Below are 23,540 nucleotides of genomic sequence, written 5' to 3'. Positions count from 1 at the left end.
TGTGCTAGGTCCTGTAATTGTTCTGGTCTTAAAGGGGTCGACAGGGGGCATATAGGCCTGAGTAGCATTCTGTGAAACATGTGTTGATCTCTCCTTGGCCAAATACTCTGGTTCCCGTCTGGTTTACTAGCTCCATAATTAGTGATTGTTGTCTAGGCGGGGCTGCTAGCCATGCCAGTAAAGCCCCCGCTCTATCACCTTGTGCGTGTTGTCTGGTAGTGTATTTCCTGTAGTCAAAGCTTCTAAGCTTTTTCATGGCTAGAGCTATCTTATTTTTGGTCTCTGAGATCTCTGGGGCAAGGTCTGGGTTGTCAGGTCTATTTCGTTCTAGGTTTCTCAATTCTAATTCGTTCTTGTTAATCTCTCCCTCTAATGTTTTTCTAACCCCCATTACCCCAGTCATGCAGAGTCCCCTAAGGGTGACTTTGAATGCTTCCCATTCTTGGGCTCTGGTGGATGCAGTGTTTTGGTTGTGTTCAAAATACTCTTTTATTGCTTCTCTTATGTGTTGACAAAAGGCGTGGTCTTCTAGTGTGTCGGCCCTGAGCCTCCAGTCAGGTATCAAGGAACGTTCTCTTTTCCAGTCTAGGGTGAGTAATAATGGGTTGTGGTCGGATATGGTGCGGCACAAATATTGTGCCGTCTGTGTTGTGCTGTTCACCTCGGGGGATGTCAAGAATGTATCCAACCATACGTGCAGGTCATGCAAGTGTGAGTAAACGGAGTAGTCCCTTTCTAGGGGGTGTAAGTGCCTCCAGGAGTCTAGTAGGCCCCAGTCCTTCTGCCATTTTGTAAAGCTATTGGCTGTTTTAAGTATTGGAGAGTGGGGCAATGGTGGGTGCGACCTATCTATCTCAGTGTTTGCAATACAGTTAAAGTCTCCTCCCACAATTATGGCCTGAGTTAGTTGTGATCCCCACTTGTTTGAGAGTTTGTTTAGGAATGTGATCTGGTCGTGGTTGGGCGCATATATGCCCCCTATAGTGATATCTCTTCCTCCCAGACGTCCAGCGACTAGCACATAGCGTCCTTCTTTATCAATGGTTGTGTTCACTTTCTGAAATGGGACACCCGGGCGGATCCATATAAGTAAGTCCCTCGCATAGGCAGAGTACTCAGTTGCATATACTTGACCCCTCCACCGTTTCGTCAGTGCATTGACCTCCTTCTCAATGAGGTGTATTTCCTGAAGTATTGCAATGTGTATGCCCCACCTCTTAAGTTGACTGTACACCTTGTACCATTTGTGCATGCTGTTCAGTCCTCACGTTCCATGTGAGGAGCTTGTAGTTTGACTCTCTGTCCATTAAATGTAGTTATAGGTGGTATGGGCCTATAGATCTTACCTATTAACCATTGTGTGGGGTGTGACTGCAAGGGGATTCTAATATGAGTGGCGCTGAACGGAGCAGGGTCAGCTAGTTTTATTAAGTTAACTGATAAACAAACGTTTCTTATTGTGACTAACTTTCTTCTCCCCAGGACCGGATTCCCAACTATCCCCGTCCAAGCTTCCCTAAACTTGAGAAACGTTATGTATAATAATAATAATAAGTGAGGAGCATCGCTAGGGTCGGATAACCCATCCCTGGCCTCCACGTATATGAATTGTATGAGTGAGTGTACCCCTTCTCCCAGGCCCCAAAGTTACTTGCTGTTCAAGTCGGTGGTCGTCCGCAGGGTCAGGTCGACTGTGTACTAATGGTTCTTGCGTGGTGGCTCTCCATGATCTCCTTGTGAAGTGAAGTCCCCTGTTGCGGTTATACTTCTCGGAGTACTTTGTCCAATGTGTTTTCACCTTGTGTAGGTTTCGGGGGATCCGTGATAGCGTTGTCTTCTCTTCAGATGATCTCGTCGGATGTTCCTGGGGTTATTTGTGGCAGGTTTTCTGCTGTTTCTAGCTATGAGCGGGAGACGTCATCTGATATTGATTCTCGGTCTGATTGAGGGTCAGGCGAACGGGCAAACATCGAGCCCTCTCTACTCAAGACCGCTACAGTTCTTACCGCGTTTTCTCTTTCTTGTAGTGCCTGATCCTGTGGTGGAGCAGAGCCCAAAGCAGGCTTGTCTTTCATGTGGTGAGTTTCTTTTGGGGGGCCGTGGGGATCGTCCCTCGTTGTTTTGTCCTGTTATCACCAGGGTGTCTAGCCATTCTTGTGCCTACTGTGGTGAGGTAAAGAACAGGGTCTCATTGTTAGTGGTAATTCTTAGTTTGGCCGGGAACAGAATGGCGTATCATACTGACCTTGTTCTGAGTCACCTTTTTATCTCTGTGAAGGTTGCTCTTTGTTTTTGAGTATCTCTGGTGAAGTCCGGGAAGATCATGATCCTCCTATCTCCTATCCTGATCTCCCCTTTTTTCCTTGCCTGGGCTAGTATAAAGTCTCTGTCCTTAAAATGTAATAACTTTGCTATGATCTGGCACGGGCTGTATCCCGGACGGGGGGGTCTGGCAGGCACCCGGTGGGCTCTGTCTATTGCAAAGTACTGTGATAGGCCCTCCGGAGCTATTTCAGAGCGTATCCATCTTTCCAGATAGGTTTCCATATCTGGGTCTTGAAGTTTGTTTTTCTCTGGTATGCCCACTAGGCGAAGGTTGCTCCTCCGTGCTCTGTTTTCGGCATCCTCTGCTCTTGCTTCGAGCGTTTTGATCCTGGTTGCCAATTCAGCTATTTTCGTATTTCCAGGGGTTAGATAATCTAGTGTTTTTTCGTTGGCGACCACCCTGTCTGTGAGTTGCCTATGGTCATCTCTTAGTAGTATCAAGTCCACCGATAGGGAGTCTATTTTTAGCTCCAGTGCCTCTCTGGATGCTTGTATTGCCTGTAGTAGTGTTTCCAAGGTGGTCTCTTTGTCTGGTTCTTCGTTTCTTCCTTCTTTGTGGGGGTTACTCTCTTCCACAATGCCATCTTTCTTTTTTGATTTCCCCATTTCCAGTTATTTCTTTGTTTTCCTTCTGGTTGGGTCCCTGGAAGTTTAAAATGTTATCGTGCTGGCTATTCCTGTGCCCAGAACGTGTGCTCGCCTTTGTTTTATTATATTTGTTTCCTTTCTCTGCTCCTTATTGCATTTCAGTCTTGATATGCTTGTTACTCTGGTTATTCCAGTTTCTGTCCTGTGTGCATTTGAGGCTTGCTTCGAGTGGTCTTTAGTTTTTGGGTTTTCAGCTCTGGCTTGTTGCTAGTTGTCTCCGCGGTTTCTTGTTTATTTACTTTATTTAGTTTAGTTTAATTTGGGGCCTGTCTTTGCAGCAAGGTAGGTATAGGCCTTCGTTTTCCGTGCGCCCAGGTCTCGTTTTCGTGCCCATTTATGGCACTGTGTTAGGGACCGGCGGGCCGACACCCAGGGCAGGCCCCAAGATCGTCTGCGTAGTGGCTGTGTTCAGCCCGCCCACCCCTCGCCCCCTTGGCGTGGTGCGTGGGTGCGCTGGGCCCCCGTCAGCTCTTGAGGCCCTAAGTAAGGCACACCGCCTTGGAGCCCAGGTTCTGCATGCCTATCACTGTTGGTGTGCCGAACAAGTGCCCCGACTCACCGTCCGAGTCCGTACTGGCTCGCCGCTCATTCTGGGGTCTTCCCCCGCACCTCGCAGTTCTGCCTCTCGCGCCGGGACCAGCCCCGTTCAGGCGACGGCCGCTCCCTGCTCTGCTGTTATGGGCGCCCTGGTGCCCGCCGCACCCGGCTGCTCAATTCACTCCGTGTTACTGTTAGTTTTGCGCGTTGGGGGTCTTGCCTTTTTTTCCACTCTGTTGCTGGAGCCACCATCTTGACGAAGGGCTCTTTCTTCCCAAATCAGTTGGTCACTTCCCCGGGATCAGCTCCGCTGGATCCGCTATGGGTCCCGACTTCAGCGGGGGTGTCCTTGAGTATTAGGAAGCCTTGGCCGGGGGTCAGGTGATCAGGATAATGAGATTAATTGTTGGAGGCCATCGGGAGCTCCGCTTCACGCGTGCTGCTCCATTGACCTCAGGCCACGCCCCCGTAGATTCCTACTTAACCACCCATCCTCCCCACACTGCAAACTGATTTCTAAGGGCTAGGACTCCCCTTTCAGGGCCTTAGCTCTGACATACCATTAGTCCGTGTTCTTCATGGCTCTGCACTTCTGGCGTGGAAAGTCGTGAAAAGAAACTGAGGTTGGTGTGGCTGGGTTGCGCCTATATAGGAACCGCAACGTAATTTCTCGCACGGCTGACGACGGATGAGGAGCCGAGGGCAAACTTACTGTCTTGCAGGTGTACTGCTCACGAAAATCTTTCGGGTCCAGTCTGATGCCTGGGAAGAATTCAAAGATAAGTCATCTACAGCTAGATACAGTCTCTACCAGATAAGGCATTTCCAAAGGTAAGTAAATTGTCCCTTTGTACTTTTTCCACAATATGCAACCATTGTTAACGCTTGCCAGAAGTCTCAGCCAAAGAGGACACAGGTAGTAAATGCTATCAATAAGAAATACCATATTGGACTGGAAGAGTTTTCTCTTGAGTGGGTTGCATGTAAATTAGAGCAGTCACGAGTATGAGTGCATAGAAATTGCAGGTTGTCTAGCTGAAGATAAATAGAATCATTTTAGTTTCCATTGATGAGAGTAAGGCACCTTCCACAACAAATTGGCAAGTAAATGCTCTTGTTTACTGGTACTGCTAAGGTAAGATAAGTTAATATTGTGAGTTAGTTATTAAAGTTTACAATAAAATGTATCTGAGCAGGAAGAGGATGGGGAATGGCTTGGCAACAGTAGGCTGGCAGAAAGTTTCATACCCTTTCAGCAGCATTCGAATTAAAGCAATCACCTACTGGTTAAATTAGAATAAACAAACAAAATCTAGTCAACACCAGACGTATATGTGTGTTTTGTAGCCACTTAGCTTATCATCCCTCATTTAGGCATTATGAGCTCTGCAAAGACCTCCAGCCATGACCGGAAAAATGCAGTGACCCCAACTCAGCGTGAAAGTTTACCTGCCAAGTCTCCTGTACCAGGAGTAGACCATGGAGGATCCCACAGTCCATTTGATGCCCACCATAGAGGAGGACCCCCACCAGAGCTCTTCAGAGGACAGTTCCCCCATCATTTGGAACCAACCATGCAGTTTCACAGGGCTCTGGACCCAGGTAAAATCATATTTTATGTACACTGTCGTCATGCACAAGTGACCTTCACCAGGCATGCTGTTGTGCACTCTTGTCTTTGATAATTCTGTCCGCAATCACAGTTTCATTGAGTTACTGGATGTGATTGTTTTTGTGCATGTAAGTTTAAATGGTGGAAAGTTTATTATCCTAAGGTTCCTCACTGCAGTTGATAATGCATGATTTGTGACTCTTTTGAAAAACCTTTCCATTTTCCCTCTTCTTTACAGCCACAGCAGCATTCTTCTTCCAGAGACAGATGTCTCCAACCCATGCATACACCAGCCAGTACCAACTGTGTGCCATGGAGAACACGCGGCAGACTATCCTCAATGACTACATCACCTCACAACAAATGCAGGTCAATTTGCGGCCTGATTTATCTAGGGGGCTTTCTCCACGAGAGCAAACGTTGGCTTTGCCCTATCCAGGGGCTCGAGGTACATTGCATTGTAGTGTACTAATGTTCTTTTGAACTATGTGTTGTCAGTTTTAGTTTATTACTATGTGCTATTTTGAAACTTCCTCAGAAGTCCATATTCAAGGCTTCATATGCCAATTAGTTGGCTTTCACACTGCCCTAAGATGGCTCTTGTGGCCAAATATAGCCATACCGACTTTCAACATCACACATTAAACAGAACATCACACACACATATGTACATGCACACTCCACAAATGTGTATAAAATCCAAGTTCAGGCACCACAGATGAGATGCTATTTTACTTAGTGTTTTATCTTATCTAGATGACTGCATTGAGATCTGTTTGTCTGACATAAAGCATGCATTGTTATTAGTGTTTGCGTTTTCCTGCGAGGTCAACCCAAAGACTAGCAGAACATGTTTAACATAAAATCCCCCTTGCAGCTAACTTAGCTTAGACATGCCTTATAGTTAGCTTCCTTGTCACAAGGATACCAGCACCCATTATGAAGAAATTACATAGTTGTAATGCAGTACATACTAGATTCCTAATCACAAGCCCAACAACGGTTCACTGTGAGGCTGTGGAAAAAAAAAAAATGTGTGAACTGCTTAAGTTAATTTTGGCCCCCTACCACTTTTAATTACTCTGAGATGCATTTTAGTCCATTGTTTTTTGTCATTAGAGACAGAGGCCAGCCATATGCGCATCAGTCTTGGCACGGGAATATAACCTCTAGGCATAAACACATATAACTCCAGATCAGTTTCGGCTCATTTAATTTTGGACAGTACTTTTTTCAGGACCAAAACTGATTGGCCTATACCTGGTCCCTGTCTAGAGTGACCTTTTGGGCAACAACGAAGGTCTGGAATGTGCGTCATACTTCATTACTAGTGGCTGAGATGAATTCAAGCATTCCTTCCATCACTTTGTTTGCTTTGAGATTGATTGTTTAATGTCTTTTAACCCAAGATTATACTGTGACTGGCACTAGTGGAATTAAGATTCTAGTTCAGGGGCACAAGCTTTTTTGAGTGTACCCTATTGGTCACCCTGCCGTTGGGCTATCTCCAGTAGAAGTCCATCCACTTGATATCGTGAGTCTCAATCTTCATCATGTCTGAGACATGTGTTGGCTAGGTTGTTAATGGGTGCACGTGTAAGGGTTGGGGTCCTTTACGGACTGCCTGTGTGTGTGTGTGTGCGCTACAGAAGTTCATGGTTTGCTTTGTTTAACCTGTCTGTGTCTTCATCAGATGTACGAGGCTGAACAAATGTTCCCACTGTAGGAAAGCACCCTTTTTGGCTTTGTTAGCTCCCCTGTTTGCACGGTATCTGATGTGATTTAGACTGAAAGTGCACTGCGTCCCTGCTAACCAAGTCCCCAGTTCCAGAGCTACTTTCCAAAACTACACAGTTGTTCTCCACAATTGGCACACTCCTTAGGACCTTCTGTAGGTCCTTAGTAAATGGTACCCCTGGTGCCTAAGGTACTAGGAAGGTCCCTGAGGGCTGCGGCACCAGTTGTGCCACCCCCAGGGACTTCTCACCAAACCCACACAGTGCTACTATTGCAGACCATGTGTATAGGTGCAGGCAAAATTCAAAACACAACCTGTCAAACACCCCTGTGTGCCAGGTGTAAGTCACCCCTAAGTTAGGGTGCATCACCATATGTGAGGGCAGATATGCCCCTGCTATGTCTCGGTCTATTCTTAGACATAGTAAGTGAACAGGCAAGACATTTAAGTACATGTGCTGGATACTGGTCGCTGTGAGTTTCCTGGCTACATGATTGCTTCTCTGAACCTGGTTAATGTTTGGTATCAGACATCTCCGATTAATAAACCCTCACTGATTCCAGTGAGGGATTTATTAATAAATGCACCCAGAGGGCACCTTGGAGGTGCCCTCTGAAAACCTACTAGCTACTAGTGTGTTGACTGACTGGTCTTGACCAGTTCAGCCACCTTAGACCTGTTACTGGCTCCCCGCAGTGAGAGCCAGCACTCTTGAGGGACAGAGACAAAAGCATGCACTGTGCAGGGGTGATAGCACCTCACCCAGGCAGGATGGACATTCCAGGACGGGAAGATTCAAAGGGCTGACTGCCTTTGTAATGCAACCCAGGTCTCTTTCCAGATGGTGGAGATGAAGGATTCTCTGCCCCCCACAAACCCTCCACCCTTGTCTCTTTCTTGAGCCCACGTTTGGCAGCAGAACAGGTCGAAAAATTAGGAAGATTAGGAAGTGTGCCCTCTTTATACCAATCCCACCCCTAAGGTGGACAAGCTGAAGTGGACACTATTTTTTAAATTCCTCCACCTTGGCTTGGAAGGAATTAGTCCACTAGGTTCAGGTTTATGTTCACTTCCCAACGGAAGTCGTCATAGAAATGGTGTAGTCACCCTAAAGATGGTCAGCCCATTGGCTATCACCTGGCAGTCCCTGTAACACCCCTAAATTGAGTATTTAGGTGTCATCCCTGAACCCTAGAACTTAGATTCTGATGACGTACAAAGGAAAGGACAAAAAAGAGACACACCTGCAGAAGAGGAGGAGGAGGAGAAGTAGCAGTAGCAGACCTGGTACCAACCCCACCGGCCTGTCTGCACTCTTCGACGGACTCTGCACCAAGAACATGTCTCGTCCTGCCGCTGAACTGCCAGAAACCTGGGAAGTCTGCATGCCTTTGCAAAAGACTCAAGCCTCCTGTGAGCAGTGGACCTTCTCTCCAATCAACTCCAAAGAAAGGACTCTGCAGCCTCCGGAACTGGAAAGACCTTACGCCTGAAGTCACCACTGCACCCTCCATCACCGACCTGAGAGTGAGTGGACCTCCGGTGCCAACAAGTTACCACAAGTGTCCACAGTTTGAGTCCATCATGATTTCATCCCTTTTAGTCTCCCTGAAGTGACCTGCAGCCTCTGCACACAGGACCCCTCCACTTCAGCTAATACAGCGAGAGAACCCGCCGCCTAAAGCAACCACTGCACCCGTTGTTGCTGGCCCAGGTTGAAGTGGACCCCGGTGTCCTACGTCCCCCAGCTCCCCTGAGTGTGAGTCCGCTATAGTTTCACCCCTCCAGGACCCCACAACGACATCTGCAGCCTCAGACCACAGGACCCCCCCAGCTTTGAGTGCTCCAGGACAAAGAAACCCTACGCCAAAGGACACCCCTGCATCTGTCGACTCTGGGCCCTGGTGAAGAGGAACAAAGGTGCACATACGTCCCTGAGCACTCTACATTTGTGACCTACCTGTTGGTTCCCCCAACTGCCATCCCTGCCCCCACAAGTCAGAGCCTGCAGCCTAAATTGACAGAAACTAATCCCCATTGAAATACATTGGGCACCCAACGAGTTTTGCAGCTCTGCACCCGGCTGCCCCAGGGCTGTCCGGAGTGACCTGTTAGTGTGGTCCTGACCCTTGCCCAGTACTTACCTTAAGTCTATAAGATTGGTCCTGTGAGTCGTCAATAAGTGCGTGTTTGCTGACTGTTTTCCTTCCATATGTTAACATTAAAGAACTCTGAAATTGCACTGTCGGTTTTTAAAACTAAAAAGTATTTATGCTTGAAAACATACCTACCTTCTAATGAAAATCTTGAGTTTAAAGTATATGTAAAAAGAAGTGGTTTTTTTCTAAATTGGTTTTTGAGGAGCGTCTCATTTATTGCCTCTGTGAGTAGAACAAACGCTTACTACTACCTTCTGTTAAGCCTAACTGCTCACACACGCTACTACAAAAATAGAGCATTAGTCCTATTTACTTTTGCCTCTGCAAACCAATTGGGGATCCACTGGACTCTTTGCACGGTGTCCTTCTTTTTGGTGCACCGTGTAGAGAGCCAGCTCCCTACAACCACGCTAGCTTCTTTGTATCTTGTGAGAGCATAGAATGACATCACAGTGTAAGTGATACTAGTATCTACCATCCTTCACTTTCACGAGTGACTTCAGACTATGCATAATCACTCCCTAACCCCATACCTATTATTGCCCATATCAACACACACAGTCTCCTCTGTGCCCTGATACTTACCTTTGACACCATCCCCTTTGTACATTGCCTGTTCCCTTGTTTCCCATTTGGTTCACAAGAGTACTCTGAGCTTAAAAGTTAAGTGGTACTGAGCAGACCTGCTTCCACCACCTCATGGCCAAGGATTAGGTGGCAGTAGCTGTCCCCAGGCTGTGGGTTCCTCCAAGGTTTGGTGCTGTCAACAGAGTTTAACTCTTTTGATGAACAGTATAGTAAAAACCTTGAAGTACCTCCAGTGGACTTGCAGATTGTCTACTTCATTAGAGGAAAGGTGGAAGGAAGTGCCTCTTTCTGTATGATCACCCCCAAGTTATTTGACTGATGCTGCTGTTTTTTCTGACTCGGAGGTCTGTTAGCCAGTCCTCAGTACCAGTGCAGCTGCCCATAAAGTGTTTGTTAAATTGGCTGTATCAAATTGGAAATGGCTAACGTACCTGTAAGTCACTAGTAAATGGTACCCTGGTACCAATGGCATGTAAGTTAGAGGGGTTCCCCCAGGCTTGTGGCACTGATTGTGCCACCCTGGAGGTCCTTCACATAACACAGGTCCACCACTGCGGACTGGTAAAGCAGTTGTGCACTGCTAACCCGACTTTGCCATTGAAAGCGATGGCAAAGGTTACCACTTTCCCTGGAAATGTGTGTAAGTCCCCCTCTGGCAGGGCTACCAAACCCTGAAGGCAGGGTGCCACATATAACACAGGCAGGACATGTACTTTGCATGTCCTGACAGTGAAACATGAAAAACTGCAGCTTTTACTGTGGAAAGACTTGGTCGCCCAATTGGTGAGTACAGAGTTACACACTGACCCCTTATCTCTGTTAAGTCCTGAACGGTACAACCAAAGTAGGTATTCCAAGGTATCAACTTGTTACCTTAAGCCTGACTTGTATGTGAAGTCGAAGTTAATGTTACTTGTTGCAATGTGCAGCTTTAGCAAAGTTGCCACTTTGTTGCCCTTAAAAGCCCTGTGCCTACCCGGGCACCCATGGTGCCTGCTCCACGAGACAGCCTTCTACCTCCTTATAGAGATGTGCCATCGACTGTCAGGAAGGAGAACCATGAGGGATTGCAGGCCCAGGGAGGTGTCCTCTCCCTCCTGCAGGAAGCCACTTGTGTGTTGAAAGGTGAAGCTGCCTTCGAAGGGGAGATGTGTAACACCAGGGGAGAGGGCAGCCTCATTGCTGAGGTAGACAGGCTTGCGCAGGACTTAGAGGGGGGAAATTTGTTGCCAATCCGTTTTTCCCAGAGGTGGGCTAGGGAGGTCTGAACTGAGAGAGCAGGACCTTTGGAGTGGACAGAATGGTACGTCCTGGCATAGCCAGATGCCACACATACACCACAAGAAGTGGCCACCTGAGGGCACTTAATGAGCATAAAGTGGGCACCGCTGGCACCCAGACCTCAGATCTCAACCTACTTGGAAGAAAGACTAAAGAAGGACTGGCCTGCTGCACTGAGGGACCAAGAAAGAGGCTGCTGCACCTAGTGGTTAGTGAAGAGAGGGACGCTGCCTGCCATTTCCTTTTCAAGGAGAAGCTGTCTCCAAAGCCCAGTCAAGCCAAGAAGCCCCTAGGGCCAGCTGACTGGTCTCCTATTCACAGCACAGGGATACAACAGCTGAATAAGCCTGCTGGGGCAATTTAATAGCTCAGTCATCAAGCTGCTACCAGCACCAACGTACAGAACCAAGGACCAAAACCTGAGACAGGCCTGGTAATGTTGTCAGAGAGTTGCTGGGACCCTCAGACGGTGAGTTATCGAAAGAGGAAGGATTGACCTGTGACCTCAGCAGTGGGTGACTGTTAGTCAAGTGCCCACTGGACTTTGGCCAGACCATAAAGGCATTTGTGGGACATCGACTCCGCAACCAGAATCCCCTCATCTTTGCGGACCAAGGAATCCCTGCAGAAAGACCCCAGCCAACTGCATTACATCCTCAGCGTCCTTGGAGAATCTTCAGTTTCCGTTATCCGTTGCATCAGTACCAATCCCTAGGAATCCATTGCAACACAGATAAAGTGATTGGAACTGCTGGAGGGCCTTTTCTTCTGTGAAAGCAACTGTTCTTCAGGACCTTGCTTGTCCACCTGACGAGCTCCCTGACGGAGATGGTCGCCCCAAGGACCTCTAAACATCCACATCTAAGTTGTCTTTAAAAAAGATTTAGAAGGGTCCAATTTGTTCACTTTGCCAAGGCTTGTTTGCAGTTGAGTGACAATGCTTTGATTTATTATTGCTTGTAAAATCAATATATCTGGAACCCTCCGATGAATATTTTGTGTTCTAGTATCTAACTTCTTATAAAAAATATACAGTCTGTTTTTATAAATTGGTGTTGGATTTCTTGAGTGTTGCATTAAATTCTTCTTCACTTGTTTTGGTGCTGTTTAATTGCTTTACTCTTGTTCCTCTGTCTAAGCCTTGCTGCTCAGTGCCACTGCTACCAAGGGTTGAGCGGAAGGTTTTATTACTGCACCTTAATGGGTTTGTAAGTGTATTTCACTGTCAGTTTGCACAACCACACCATATAATACACCCCATTTCCTCCTGACATAGGACAGCCCATTAAAAAAGTGATTGGGTTGGCACAGCTTTTTAAGAAGGCATGCACTTAAATCTTCTGTAGAAGATCTTAAACATACATTCACTTTTGATGCAGTGCTGAGTGGAGAACTCCACTGAATTTCTTAAATACTTTATGCCTTGAATGTTTTATTAGTGATGTCAGTGTGGATGTGCTTTATATGAACTTAAGAAAAAGAAAATAAAAATGCTCTATTTTCTAACAGGGATTATCGACCTTACCAATATGCCTCCAACTATTCTAGTGCCTCATCCCGGAGGAACAAGCACTCCACCAATGGACAGAATCACTTATGTCCCCGGTACCCAGCTTGCTTTTCCTCCCAGGCCTTATAACCCTGCATCAATGTCCCCAGGTAAGGATTCTTGGATACTGGTGCACAGGTTTTTGGTTTGTCTCCTCTGATGGATTGTACTCTTCTGTCTTAATTTGCTTTCATCACCTAACAGATGTGCATACAATTTAGGAACATTTGCAGGGATCAGGGACTAAAGTGAGTTTTAGAGAAACATTATATGGCTAAAGACTGAGCACTTCTCATATCTTTTACACCAATTTATATATTTTCTTCTCATTTTCATACACTCTTGCTGTCATAAGGATAGCACAATGAGATGGAAAGTGAACTAGCACATTTTTCCATTGAGTAGAATATTAATTGCTAGATCTGCTCTGGAAAGTTGACTACTTTGGTAGCTTGGTTGAACATGCCGAGACTGATTCAGACGAGGTGACCTGAAGGGTGTGTTGGGGTACAGTGCAAAACAGTTAAAATATAGATGGGTATCTTTATCGGGAGTTTATTAATCAACTCTTTCAAAATACCTCAGTATTACTATATCAAGAGTAAGAACAGTGGATAATCAAGGAAATGCACAAATGAAATGTGCAACAAAATACAAAGGTGTTAAAATGCTGAGCACCCAGGTTACACATCAAAGTTTCCTATTTCCCAGCATTAGGTCTCTTATAGAATCAACTGGCATTCAAATGTTCCTTCAGAGCAAGCTGGAATTTCCTCCTAAGGTCACTTCAGCTTACATTTCTTCTTCAATGATGCCTCCCTATTAACCCCTTCCTCATGTTCTTACCCCATACCTGTTACTGACCAGGAGTCAGTCTAAGTCTTTGCTCTGGTTGTCTATTTTAAAATCTCTGCTGTCCTGGTTTGTGATTTGTCTGGGGAGCGATGACTCCAGTACTCCCTTTGGAAAAATAAAAAAAGACTAATCAAAACCTGTACCCTGTGTAGGCAGAAATACCTTTCAGAGGAAGGCTCCCTAACAGACTGTTTGTTTCTTTCCGTGCCAAGTTCTTGACAGTGACAATTGAGATGTACGTCTGAGATCTTTACCATCCTGCATGATCGTTTGGTCCTGCCTCATGATGAATAACCTGCCAAAGTGCCTGGAGATTGGCAAGATGATATTTAGGTGAAGGCTTCATAAAACACGCCTGGGATGGTGAAAAACGTACCTGATAACAAGTATGTGTTTCCACCATCTGAGTTCGTGGTCAGTGTGGTCATGGACATGTCACTGGAAGGCTCAGTTGACCCCATATTTCCGCCTCAGCCAGAGATTGACGCTCTGGTCAACTGTTCTAAATCATCAGTGTTCTTGAACTCAAAGCAGTGAGATGTGCTGTGAAACAGTTTAATCCTCAGAGTGAGAGGATAAATGTCCTGGTGATAGAGCGCAACATGACAGCTATGTTCTACCTCCTGAAAAATTGTAAAACCTATTCACACCCTCTGTCAAAGTGAGTGAAGGACTTTTGCCATGGTCTACAGAACTAGTGTTCAGCCTGGTGGCAAAGTATCTATCAGGGCTAAAGAGTGACATTGGTGACAACTGCAACAGAACAGGATCCAAGGCGATGATTGAAAGTTGGCTGGACCAGGCAGTTGTATAGAGCTAGTGGGATATCCAAAGCACTGATCTCTTAGTGAATGTGCAAAAAGACAAATGCTTTTCATTTACCCCTTAGGAGCAGGTGTTGGAGGCTCTGTTCCTGCAGGCTTTCTGGCTCTGATCCTGAAGCCATGCCTCCAAGAGCTCTGCCCCCTAAGCATAGATCACACTGGCTTGGGTGCCATCTCTGTCAGTAAAGACCCCTTGGCATGCATCATAACTACTTAAAGGATGATGCCCACAGAACCTAAATCAGCACAAGCGGAGACATTTATTCCCCTTACTTCTTGGTGCCCAAGGCGTTCGGGACCCCACCCTGCATGCATTATGATCGTGATGCTGGTGTGGTTCCTGTGCTCCTTCTTGGCTTTGTCAGATTATTCCTGCCCATAGGCACTACTTGAAGTTCATGGTGAAATCCCAACGTTATCAGTTTCGAATTCTCCTGTTTGGTCTGTCAACAGACCCACATGTCTTACAGTGGTGCTGGTGATTGTGGCTGCTTCGCTATGAAGGTCCTGAAAACATGTATATCTATAGTTGGGCAACTGGCTGGTGAAGCCTTGCTCACAACCGCCAAGGAATCTACTTATTATTAATAATACCCACCCTGGGGATTAGGCCTTCCTGACATAACATCAGACATTGGAAAGCCTATTTGCAGTAGCGTCTGCCACTAAGGTAAATCCTAACACCTTCCCCATAGCTCTGCGGGACAGGGAGTTAACTCATTTTCATACAGGGAAAGAGTATTCTTCTCCACCAGTTTGATTTTGAAGTGCCATAATCCAGTTTGCCTTTTGGGCCAGTACATGCTTGCCTCTGGAATATGGTAATCAATATATTGGATGCCTTTTAGAGATGTCGAAGAACTCGTTCACTGCAAAGTTTCACGATGAACGGGATCCAGCAAAGTACTTTTTGTGGGCCATTCTGAATTTAAGGAATGCGTTGACCGTGACATTGCTCGGCTCCATGCCTGGATGTGTACCACAAATTTTTCCAATGACATGCAGCCATCACTGACGAATACGCCTTTTGATGGCTTCAGACTTTTTGGTGAGAATGTGAGCTCTGTCTTGGAATGCTTCAAAATAGTTGAGATACTGCTCATTCTTTAGGCATGTTGTCTCCGGCCCCCCAATTTCACCAGTAGTAACTGAAGCTCTACGGATATATGAGGTGGAATTAGTCTGTTGCCGTCAGCTAAAGCAGCAGTTGTCGTCACTCACTGCAATTGCCTCCAAACACTGTGATTCCCCCTCCATTGGTCTTCTGGAGCCAGTAGGAGGGGTGCAGGATTTGTTTTTGTTTGTCCTGCTGGCATGCATTTACCGACTGTGGGGAGGGTATTCAAGGCTGTTCAGAATTGTTTACCCCCGCTCCTGTTCCTGCTATTTTTGCTTAGATTTTGGTAGATAATCTCACCATTCTTTCACAAAAGGTACTGAAAGGGATAGGGAGTCTACTGCAGTTGTTTCCTGTTGCCCAAGGATTATGGAATATCGAATTTGCAGGCGTCATACTTCAGTGTCCTGTCCTTTAGTCCTACAGGCATTTTCCTCTGCTTTTGTGTGGGCCTAGAACACTTCCAGTTCACCGTCCTGCTCTTAAGCCTCACATTCTCCATATGGTTGTTCATGAAAGTGATAGCATTGGTCACAGCTTATCTTTGCAGGCTGTAAGTTCTTGTATTCCAAAATAGTCTATTGACTTTTTAAAGCAGGCTTGTAAAAGTCAGTCGAGGACCCCATGCAGTTGATCGTCTCACTGCTGTCTTCCTCTGGGTTATCAGTTAGCCTAAATCCTATTTAGAATTATCTTTATAGGGGCCTCTCTGAACACATTGACTTTTGACCATTGTGAGTCCCAGTGTCCTGAGAATGATCCGCCTTGAGCTCATACCTGGAATCTGGGCCTTACATTTCTATGAGATCTTGGGCTTCTAGATTTGTGCATACTGCTGTTGGCAGATGTGAGCTTAGCAGTGGAACCTCCACATTCAGTAGGCTACGCAAGGGGTGGTGCCATTTGTTAGGCATCCGTGTTTCAAGGAAAGTGAGCCACTATCTTCAATTGTGGATTAAGGATGCCAACCTGAATTGCCACAGAGCTTACAGTGGTGATGAACGCACGGTCTCTGGGCTGGGGAGGCCATCTGAACGAGATGAAGATTAGAAGTCTCTGATCTCCATAGAGCATAGACACCATGTTATTCATCTCAAGCTGTGTGCCATCAGGCTGGCACTTAAAGATTTACTACCTTCCATCAGGTGCAGCCCTATACAGGTAGTCACCATCAATATTCTGGGTTGAGACCGATGGGAGGTTTACCACATGGACTTCAACAGCGAGAATTTTGCAGTAGTCAGTTTTTCCCAAAGGGTCCCTGCCCCAACTTTGAGGGTCTACCTTAAAATTAAGGCATGTAGGCTTATATGCAAGTGTTGGTTTTCAACCCTTTTTTAGATCTTTTTTCAATTATAAATGCACAATAGGTCCCCATAGTGAGGACTAGGCTTTAGTTCTTGGTCCTGATTAAACACCACTTGATCTGTAGAGACGTTATCTAGGCGTGAAACATGTTGACCCATGCAAAGGGATAGAAGAGAGAATTACTTTTTTCCTTTACATCTTTCACGGGAAGTGCAAGAACATTGTTTCTGGTGACACTTCGCTTTTTGGTTTTTAATCTTGACATAGACCCTTTAGATGTAATAAACACACAATGTTGTGGGTTCTATAGTCAATTTTAATGTTCACTTTCCAGTCCCTTACTGTCTTTGTTCATATGGCTAATACATCCCTTTGCTCAATCACAAAGCATTATCTAAAAGGATCCCCTGCAAAGATCCACCTTGTGGGGCCCGTTGGACATTGCAGCGCTGGTCCAACAAGGAGCAGGCCCAAGGATGAAGCATGACCCCTATCTGGGTGTATGAGGGCCTTCCATTCAACTTATAGAAGTGCCTAGGTTTACCTGTGTTTACCTTGGGAGCCTTTGTGAGATCTATTGCTTTCGGAACAGTGTACCATTATGTGATGTCACCATCAACATGACAGCCATGTTGTACTGGAACAAGCAGGGGGATGTAGGATCCAGGGGGTCACAGAGGAGCTGAGGCTAGTGCTGGCTAGACCTTTAGGAGATTTCCATGACTGTCATCCACCTGCCAGTCTTTAACGCCACCGCGAATGAGCTCAGCATATGTTATGTAGCTGACCACAAGTGGTTTGTCTTCATCTGGCTGGTAATTAAAGATGTTTTTTCCCGGTGGTGCGAGCCTTGGGTAGATCTATTTACTAATTCAGGGTCCGCTCAGTGTGATGCCTTTTGCACCCTGGAATTTCCACCAATGAGCTCCCTGGGAGATGTGTTCTGCATTCATTGGGGCTCAGGTCTTCTATACATGTGTCTGCTTCTGAAGCTGTTTCCTCAGACTCCTGACGAAGTTGAGGAAGTACCGGGCCCACCTTATTCTGATAGCCCTGAGCTGAGCTCAGTGCTTGTTCTCCAATCCTCCTGAGTTGAGTTGGAGTATCATCGCTCATCTCAGTCTACCTCTACAGCAGCACAGGCTGCTACAGTAACATGATAGGGTTCTGTATCACAAGCCTCCCTCCACAACCTATGTCTCAATGGTGGAGTGGAGATTGAGCGTATTCAGCTGAGTGGCATTGACCTGTTTGAGGAAGTGGTGGATGTGATTTTGGACTCTCGCCATCTGCCCACAAAGTCAAATCTGTTCTGGCGCTGGGCAAGGTTTGTGGTCTGGTGTGAGGAGTGCCGGGTTGATTTAGTTCAGGCTAGCTTTTCTAAAGTTGTTCTGAGGGTCGGTCTGGCCTTCAGGGCAGTCAGGCAGGGCCCAGTGGGCTGTGTGATCCTAGTGAGTGTCGTTTTTAAACTATTTATGTGCCTCTTTTATGCTATGCTTGGCTGGTTTTTACTGCTGCTTTCACCTACATCAAGCTCAAATCCATGCTGTACTCCATACCTACACTACAGTGTCTTTACATGTTCAAAACTGGCCCAATTTGCAAACCAGGGCTACTTTTTTAGCTTTTGATATCACCAATGGGGGCCACTTTTATTTTGGTGCCCAGGCCTATTTTCTGTCCAGATTTGACCCTGGTTATTTTGTATGGCCTGGCACTGGTAAATGTTATTGGCCCTTTTGGCCTTTCTGCCTTTACTTGATCACCGTGTTTGCTCAGTTACCTGACGTGATTTTTTTTTTTTTTTTTTTTTTTTTTAATTTTATTTTTACTAAAGGGCTTACTTATATGCTTCTCCCTGCTCTTTTTTTAAATCATTTCATAGATGGAAACTTAAATTTTGCAGAATGAATCTTTCTGGATTCATATGCTGTGCATTATTCCACCATCTAGTGGTTGGGTCTGGAATTTCTACTATTTCTCTTGTAAGCAAAAAATGTCTTTGTCCATCTTCCTTTTCTACCTTTGTGGGCATCGATAGATCTCCATTTGGTGTCTCTTTGTGACGTCATCAAACGTCCTCTAGATGTTCATACCTTGGTTCGCCATCTTCAGATTTCTTTTCCACGGTTGGGTCTGCATGGTTCTGCAGTGACGTCTCCAGCTCGTAGGGGAAAATCGAAGATTTGCAGAAGAAAGTTTGGAAAAGTTCATCAAGGCCTCAGAATATCATCTTGGGCTTTCGGTCGGTGAAAAGGAGTAAGAGCGAGCATGAAGATTTAGCGCAGTACTTCGAGCATTGAAAATGCCTGAACTGGGGGCTCCCAGATCGGCGTGATTGAGAAGACACTGTTCCAATTTTGTCGAAATTGCCTTCACAAATAGGCCAAGAAGGAAAACATCCATTATGTAATGTCTGCCATCCACTTGACCACCAGAGCAAAGGTTTACTCTGAAGACTAAAGGTGAGGATAAGACAAAGAATGGCTCACCACTCACTACACAGCCAAAAATCCCCTCCATCCCTTAAGATCTGGGACTTTCCAGTGACGTGGAGGAAAATGTCACAGGAGGGTGATCATAAGATCATGGAAGTTAGGAGCCGCCGAAGAAAATCAGAAAGAAGGTAAGAGTCGGCAACCTCCATTACAGCACACAAATCGAGAAAATCTGACTTGCGGCCACAAAAGGGAGTGTCAGTGTCATAACGCTTGCCATCCGCAGGGATGACTCACAAAAAAGAGTCACGGGAACCCTCAAGGTCTTTCCACTGGAGAAAAACTCTGAAAAAAACATTCCGCTCCAAAAGACAGAAAGGGTAAAGATACATTGTCGTTGCAAGGCATCTACACTAAAGGGATGTGCCGAAGCACAAATTAAGAACAATCAACTAAAAAGGTTTCCACGTCAAAGAGGAAACACTTGAATACAAGTTCTGAAGATAGAGCCCTCAAGATTGAGGGACAGAGGATAGGCTTGAGGCTAAAATGGAGTCTATGATTCAGAAAAAGAAGGGATTTGATAGTGTAGGGCAGTACCCCTTTAGGCTTGGTTAACCTTTTGCCTGATATCTGATGCTAACTTGACTGGGTGTGTGCTGGGATCCTGCTAATCAGGCCCCAGCACCTGTATTCTTTCCTTAAACTATACTGTAAGGAAATGCCTCCTTGGCCTGGTTACTCTCTGACTTTTTGCCTTTTGTTGATGCCAGTTATGATTGAAAGTGTGCTGGGACCCTGCTAACCAGGCCCCAGCACCAGTGGTCTTTCCCTAAACTGTACCTTTGTTCCCACAATTGGCACAGCTCTAGCATACAGATACGTCCCTTGTAAATAGTACCCTTGGTACCAAGGGCCCTGATGCCAGGGAAGGTCTCTAATGGCTGCAGCATGTTTTATGCCTCCCTGGGGACCCCTCACTCAGCACATGCACACTGCCTCACAGCTTGTATGGGGAGAAAATGACTAAGTCAACATGGCACTCCCCTCAGACTGCCATGCCAACCTCACACTGCTTGTGGCATAGGTAAGTCACCCCTCTAGCAGGCCTTACAGCCCTAAGGCATGGTGCACTATACCACAGGTATAGCACTATGCCCCTACAGGTATAGCACTATGCCCCTACAGGTATAGCACTATGCCCCTACAGTGTCTAAGCAAAACCTTAGACATTGTAAGTGCAGGGTAGCCATAAAGAGTGTATGGTCTGGGAGTTTGTCAAACACAAACTCCACAGTTCCATAATGGCTACACTGAAATCTGGGAAGTTTGGTATCAAACTTCTCAGCACAATAAATGCACACTGATGCCAGTGTGGAATTTATTGTAAAATGCACCCAGAGGGCATCTTAGAGATGCCCCTGAATACCAGCACGACTCCTAGTGCTAGGCTAACCAGTTTCTGCCAGCCTGCCACAACCAGACGAGTTGCTGGCCACATGGGGAGAGTGCCTTTGTCATTCTGTGGCCAGGAACAAAGCCTGTACTGGGTGGAGTTGATTCTCACCACCCCCTGCAGGAACTGTAACACCTGCCGGTGAACCTCAAAGGCTCATGCCTTTTGTTACAGCACCCCAGGGCATCCCAGCTAGTGGATTTGCGGGCCCCTCCGGCCACTGCCCCCACTTTTGTCGGCAAGGCTGGAGGAGATAATGAGAAAAACAAGGTGTCACCCACCAGTCAGGACAGCCCCTAAGGTGTCCTGAGCTAAGGTGACCCCTGCCTTTAGAAATCCTCCATTTTAAGTTTGAAGGATTCCCCCAATAGGATTAGGGATGTGCCCCCGCCCCTCAGGGAGGAGGCACAAAGAGGGTGTAGCCACCCTCCAGGACAGTAGCCATTGGCTACTGCCTTCCTGACCTAAACACACCCAATACTCTGCCTAGCCCAGTCGGTGGCTGGCCCGAGAAGCCCCCCTGTGCCCTGCCTGCACCGCTAGACTGACCCCCAAGTCCCTCCATTTATTCCTTTTCAAAACCCGATGCCTGCTTTGCACACTGCACCCAGCCGCCCCTGTGCCTACTTGTGTGGGAACTCTGGGAGCATCTGAGTGGCCAGGCAGGTGACGTCAGAGCCCCCTCTTGATAGGTACTTACCTGGTTAGTTGACAAAACCCCCCTTTCAGGGCTACTTAGGGTCTCTTTCTTGGGTGGGTCCCCAGATTTGGCTTCCAAGATACCAGCAGGACTCCTCTGCTTCGACTTTTGGCCTTCGGAACTGCAACTGGAATTACCAGGACCCGATAAGCTGCTTCCAAAAAGAAAGCTCTTCAGCAACATTGTTTCCAGGGCTCCTGCCAGCTTTGCAACATTCTTGTCGCCGTGCATCCTCAAAAGACTGAAACTCTTCAGCCTGCACACGAAGGAGGAATTTCCCTTGGAGTGAAGGAGTCATTTCCCTGCAAACGCAGGCACCTACAAGCGATGACCGGCTGCATGGATCCCCTCTCCTGGTGAGCTGCGTGGATCCTGCATCACAGATGATGGTCTGGAGTAGTCCTCTTGGTCCTCTCTGCCAGCTGTCCAACTTTGTTGGAGGTAAGCCCTCACCTTCCCATGCAGAACAGTACCCCTGTGCACCGCGTCTCTTGCAGCTACCATGACGTGTAGCCCCAGCACTCAATCCGGCAAGGCACAGCCTCCTGCGTGGTTCTCCTGCGGCGTGGGATCCTCTTCTGTAGAGCTGCGTGGGCTCCTTTTGCAACTCCTCTGTCCCCGTCCTGTGGGACTCCTGTGGGTGCTGCCTCAGCTCCTGTGGACTTTATGCGACACAGAGGGTCCCCTGTGACTCCCCCTCCTGAATTGAGTCCTCCTGGGCCTTGCTGGTCCCCGGCAGCACCTCTTTTCCCCTAACCTCGAGTTTGCCTTTGCCAAGACTTGTTGGTGGAATTCCTGCAATCTTCCTTCCAGCGCGGGGCTTGAGCTGCATCCATTAGGAACTCTTCATCGGCTCCAGGGCTGCAGTGCTGACCTGTTCATCACCTTCGACCAACTCCTGCATCCACAGCTGGGTGGGTAGTAGCCTCTGCTTCTCCTGGACTTCACTGTGACTCTTGGACTTGGTCCCCTCTCTCCACAGGTATTCTTTGTTCAGAAATTCACTGCTGTTTTTATTGCAGTCTTCTCTGGGTGTTTTCTTTCCCTCCTTTTGGTGGTTTGGGGACAATCCAGTGTTTTACTCCTGCATTCCTGGTCGCTGGGTGGGTTACTGTGTTACTTACCTTTGTGATTTTCTGATACTCCCCGCTACACATTTTACTTACCTAGGTGAGGGTACCTGGTTTGCATTCTATTGTTTTAGTATATGGTTTGTGCACCCCCTAGGGTCACTACTGGTTATTGCTATTTGCACTGTTTTCTAACCTTTTCTATGCCTGTTTCTGACCACTAGTGTATATATTTCGTGTATTACTTACCTCCTAAGGGTGGGTTACCTGTCTAGTATGTTGTGGTGATTTGTTCCAGAAATAAAGTTCCTTTATTTCTGATGGATACAACTACCTGTGGATTCCTCACCTTATGAATTCGTCCTTGCGCCAGCATCCGATGGAAAGTCTTCTTCCTAGCTGTCCACGTCGACGAGGACGTCATAATGGCACGGCTCCACGTGACTCCGTTTGATGTCACCGTGCCAATAAGAGGTCCTCGTCGGTGTGCTGACGTCAGTTTTCCTTTTTTCCGTGCCTTCGCCAACGGTTCTTCTTCCTGGCTCGTTGATTACTGTTGCGTTTTTGGTGGTTACAATGTCGCCTCCAAAGAAGTCCGGTTTTAAGCCATGTAGAGAATGTGGAGGTCGGATGTCAGTGACCAATCCACATTCGGATTGTATTTGGTGCCTTAGTTCTAAGCACGACGTTAAAGGATGTTCGTCGTGCCATCCTTAAGGCTATCCCTAAGGCTCTAAAAGAGCGTGAGGCAAAGCTTTTTCTGGCGAAAGCAAAGAAGAAGGGCCATAAGAGGGATTCCTCCCATGCTTCACCAAAGAAGCATAAGAAGCGGCGTCATCATGATTCACGGCGCCGTCATGACTCTCGGCGCCGGTCTGAGCGGAGCTGATTGAGGTCGAGGTCTCTGTCTTCTCGACGCCAGAAGACATGGGAGATGAGCCCTACTGTGACGCCTCAGCCCAGGAGTCCGGAGTTATCGCCAGCGGTCTTTGAGGTTGCTCATCATAGTCCTCAATTTTCGCCGGCGTCGCAGGAGCCTGATGTACAGCAGTCATCTACTCGGCAATATCCTGCTTTCCTGGCTCCAGGGGCGGATCCGTCTATATATTTTAATGCAATGTATGCCGTTTTTCAGTCCGTGGCCCCTGCTGGTGCACCGGCGGGTCCCACAGGGCCATTGACATTTGATTTAGGCTCTCCGGCGCCGTATAAAGCAGCTCCATTCATGCCTTTTTGTCTGGCGGAGAGTGTTGGATTGGCACCGAGGATATCTCCCCGTGGGAGATCACCACCTGTGACGGTGGCTCCACCATCGCGTCAGCCGACACCATCGCC

General features: G+C 47.0%; 1 protein-coding gene across 16 annotated transcripts in view; it reads left to right on the top strand.

Moving 5' to 3' along the window:
* NCOR1 (nuclear receptor corepressor 1) overlaps nt 1–23,540 on the top strand; it is a 1,251,773-nt gene that overhangs the window by 921,625 nt on the left and 306,608 nt on the right. For all 16 annotated transcript variants that reach the window (XM_069226323.1, XM_069226317.1, XM_069226319.1 and 13 more), the window contains 3 exons: nt 4,885–5,112; nt 5,361–5,570; nt 12,398–12,547. In XM_069226323.1, coding sequence (XP_069082424.1) covers nt 4,885–5,112; nt 5,361–5,570; nt 12,398–12,547 — 588 coding nt within the window. The remainder of the gene's footprint in view (nt 1–4,884; nt 5,113–5,360; nt 5,571–12,397; nt 12,548–23,540) is intronic.

The sequence above is a fragment of the Pleurodeles waltl genome, chromosome 3_1 (genome assembly GCF_031143425.1).
Source record: "Pleurodeles waltl isolate 20211129_DDA chromosome 3_1, aPleWal1.hap1.20221129, whole genome shotgun sequence".
Classification (NCBI taxonomy): Eukaryota; Metazoa; Chordata; class Amphibia; order Caudata; family Salamandridae; genus Pleurodeles; species Pleurodeles waltl.
This window is presented reverse-complemented; position numbering and strand designations above follow the sequence as displayed.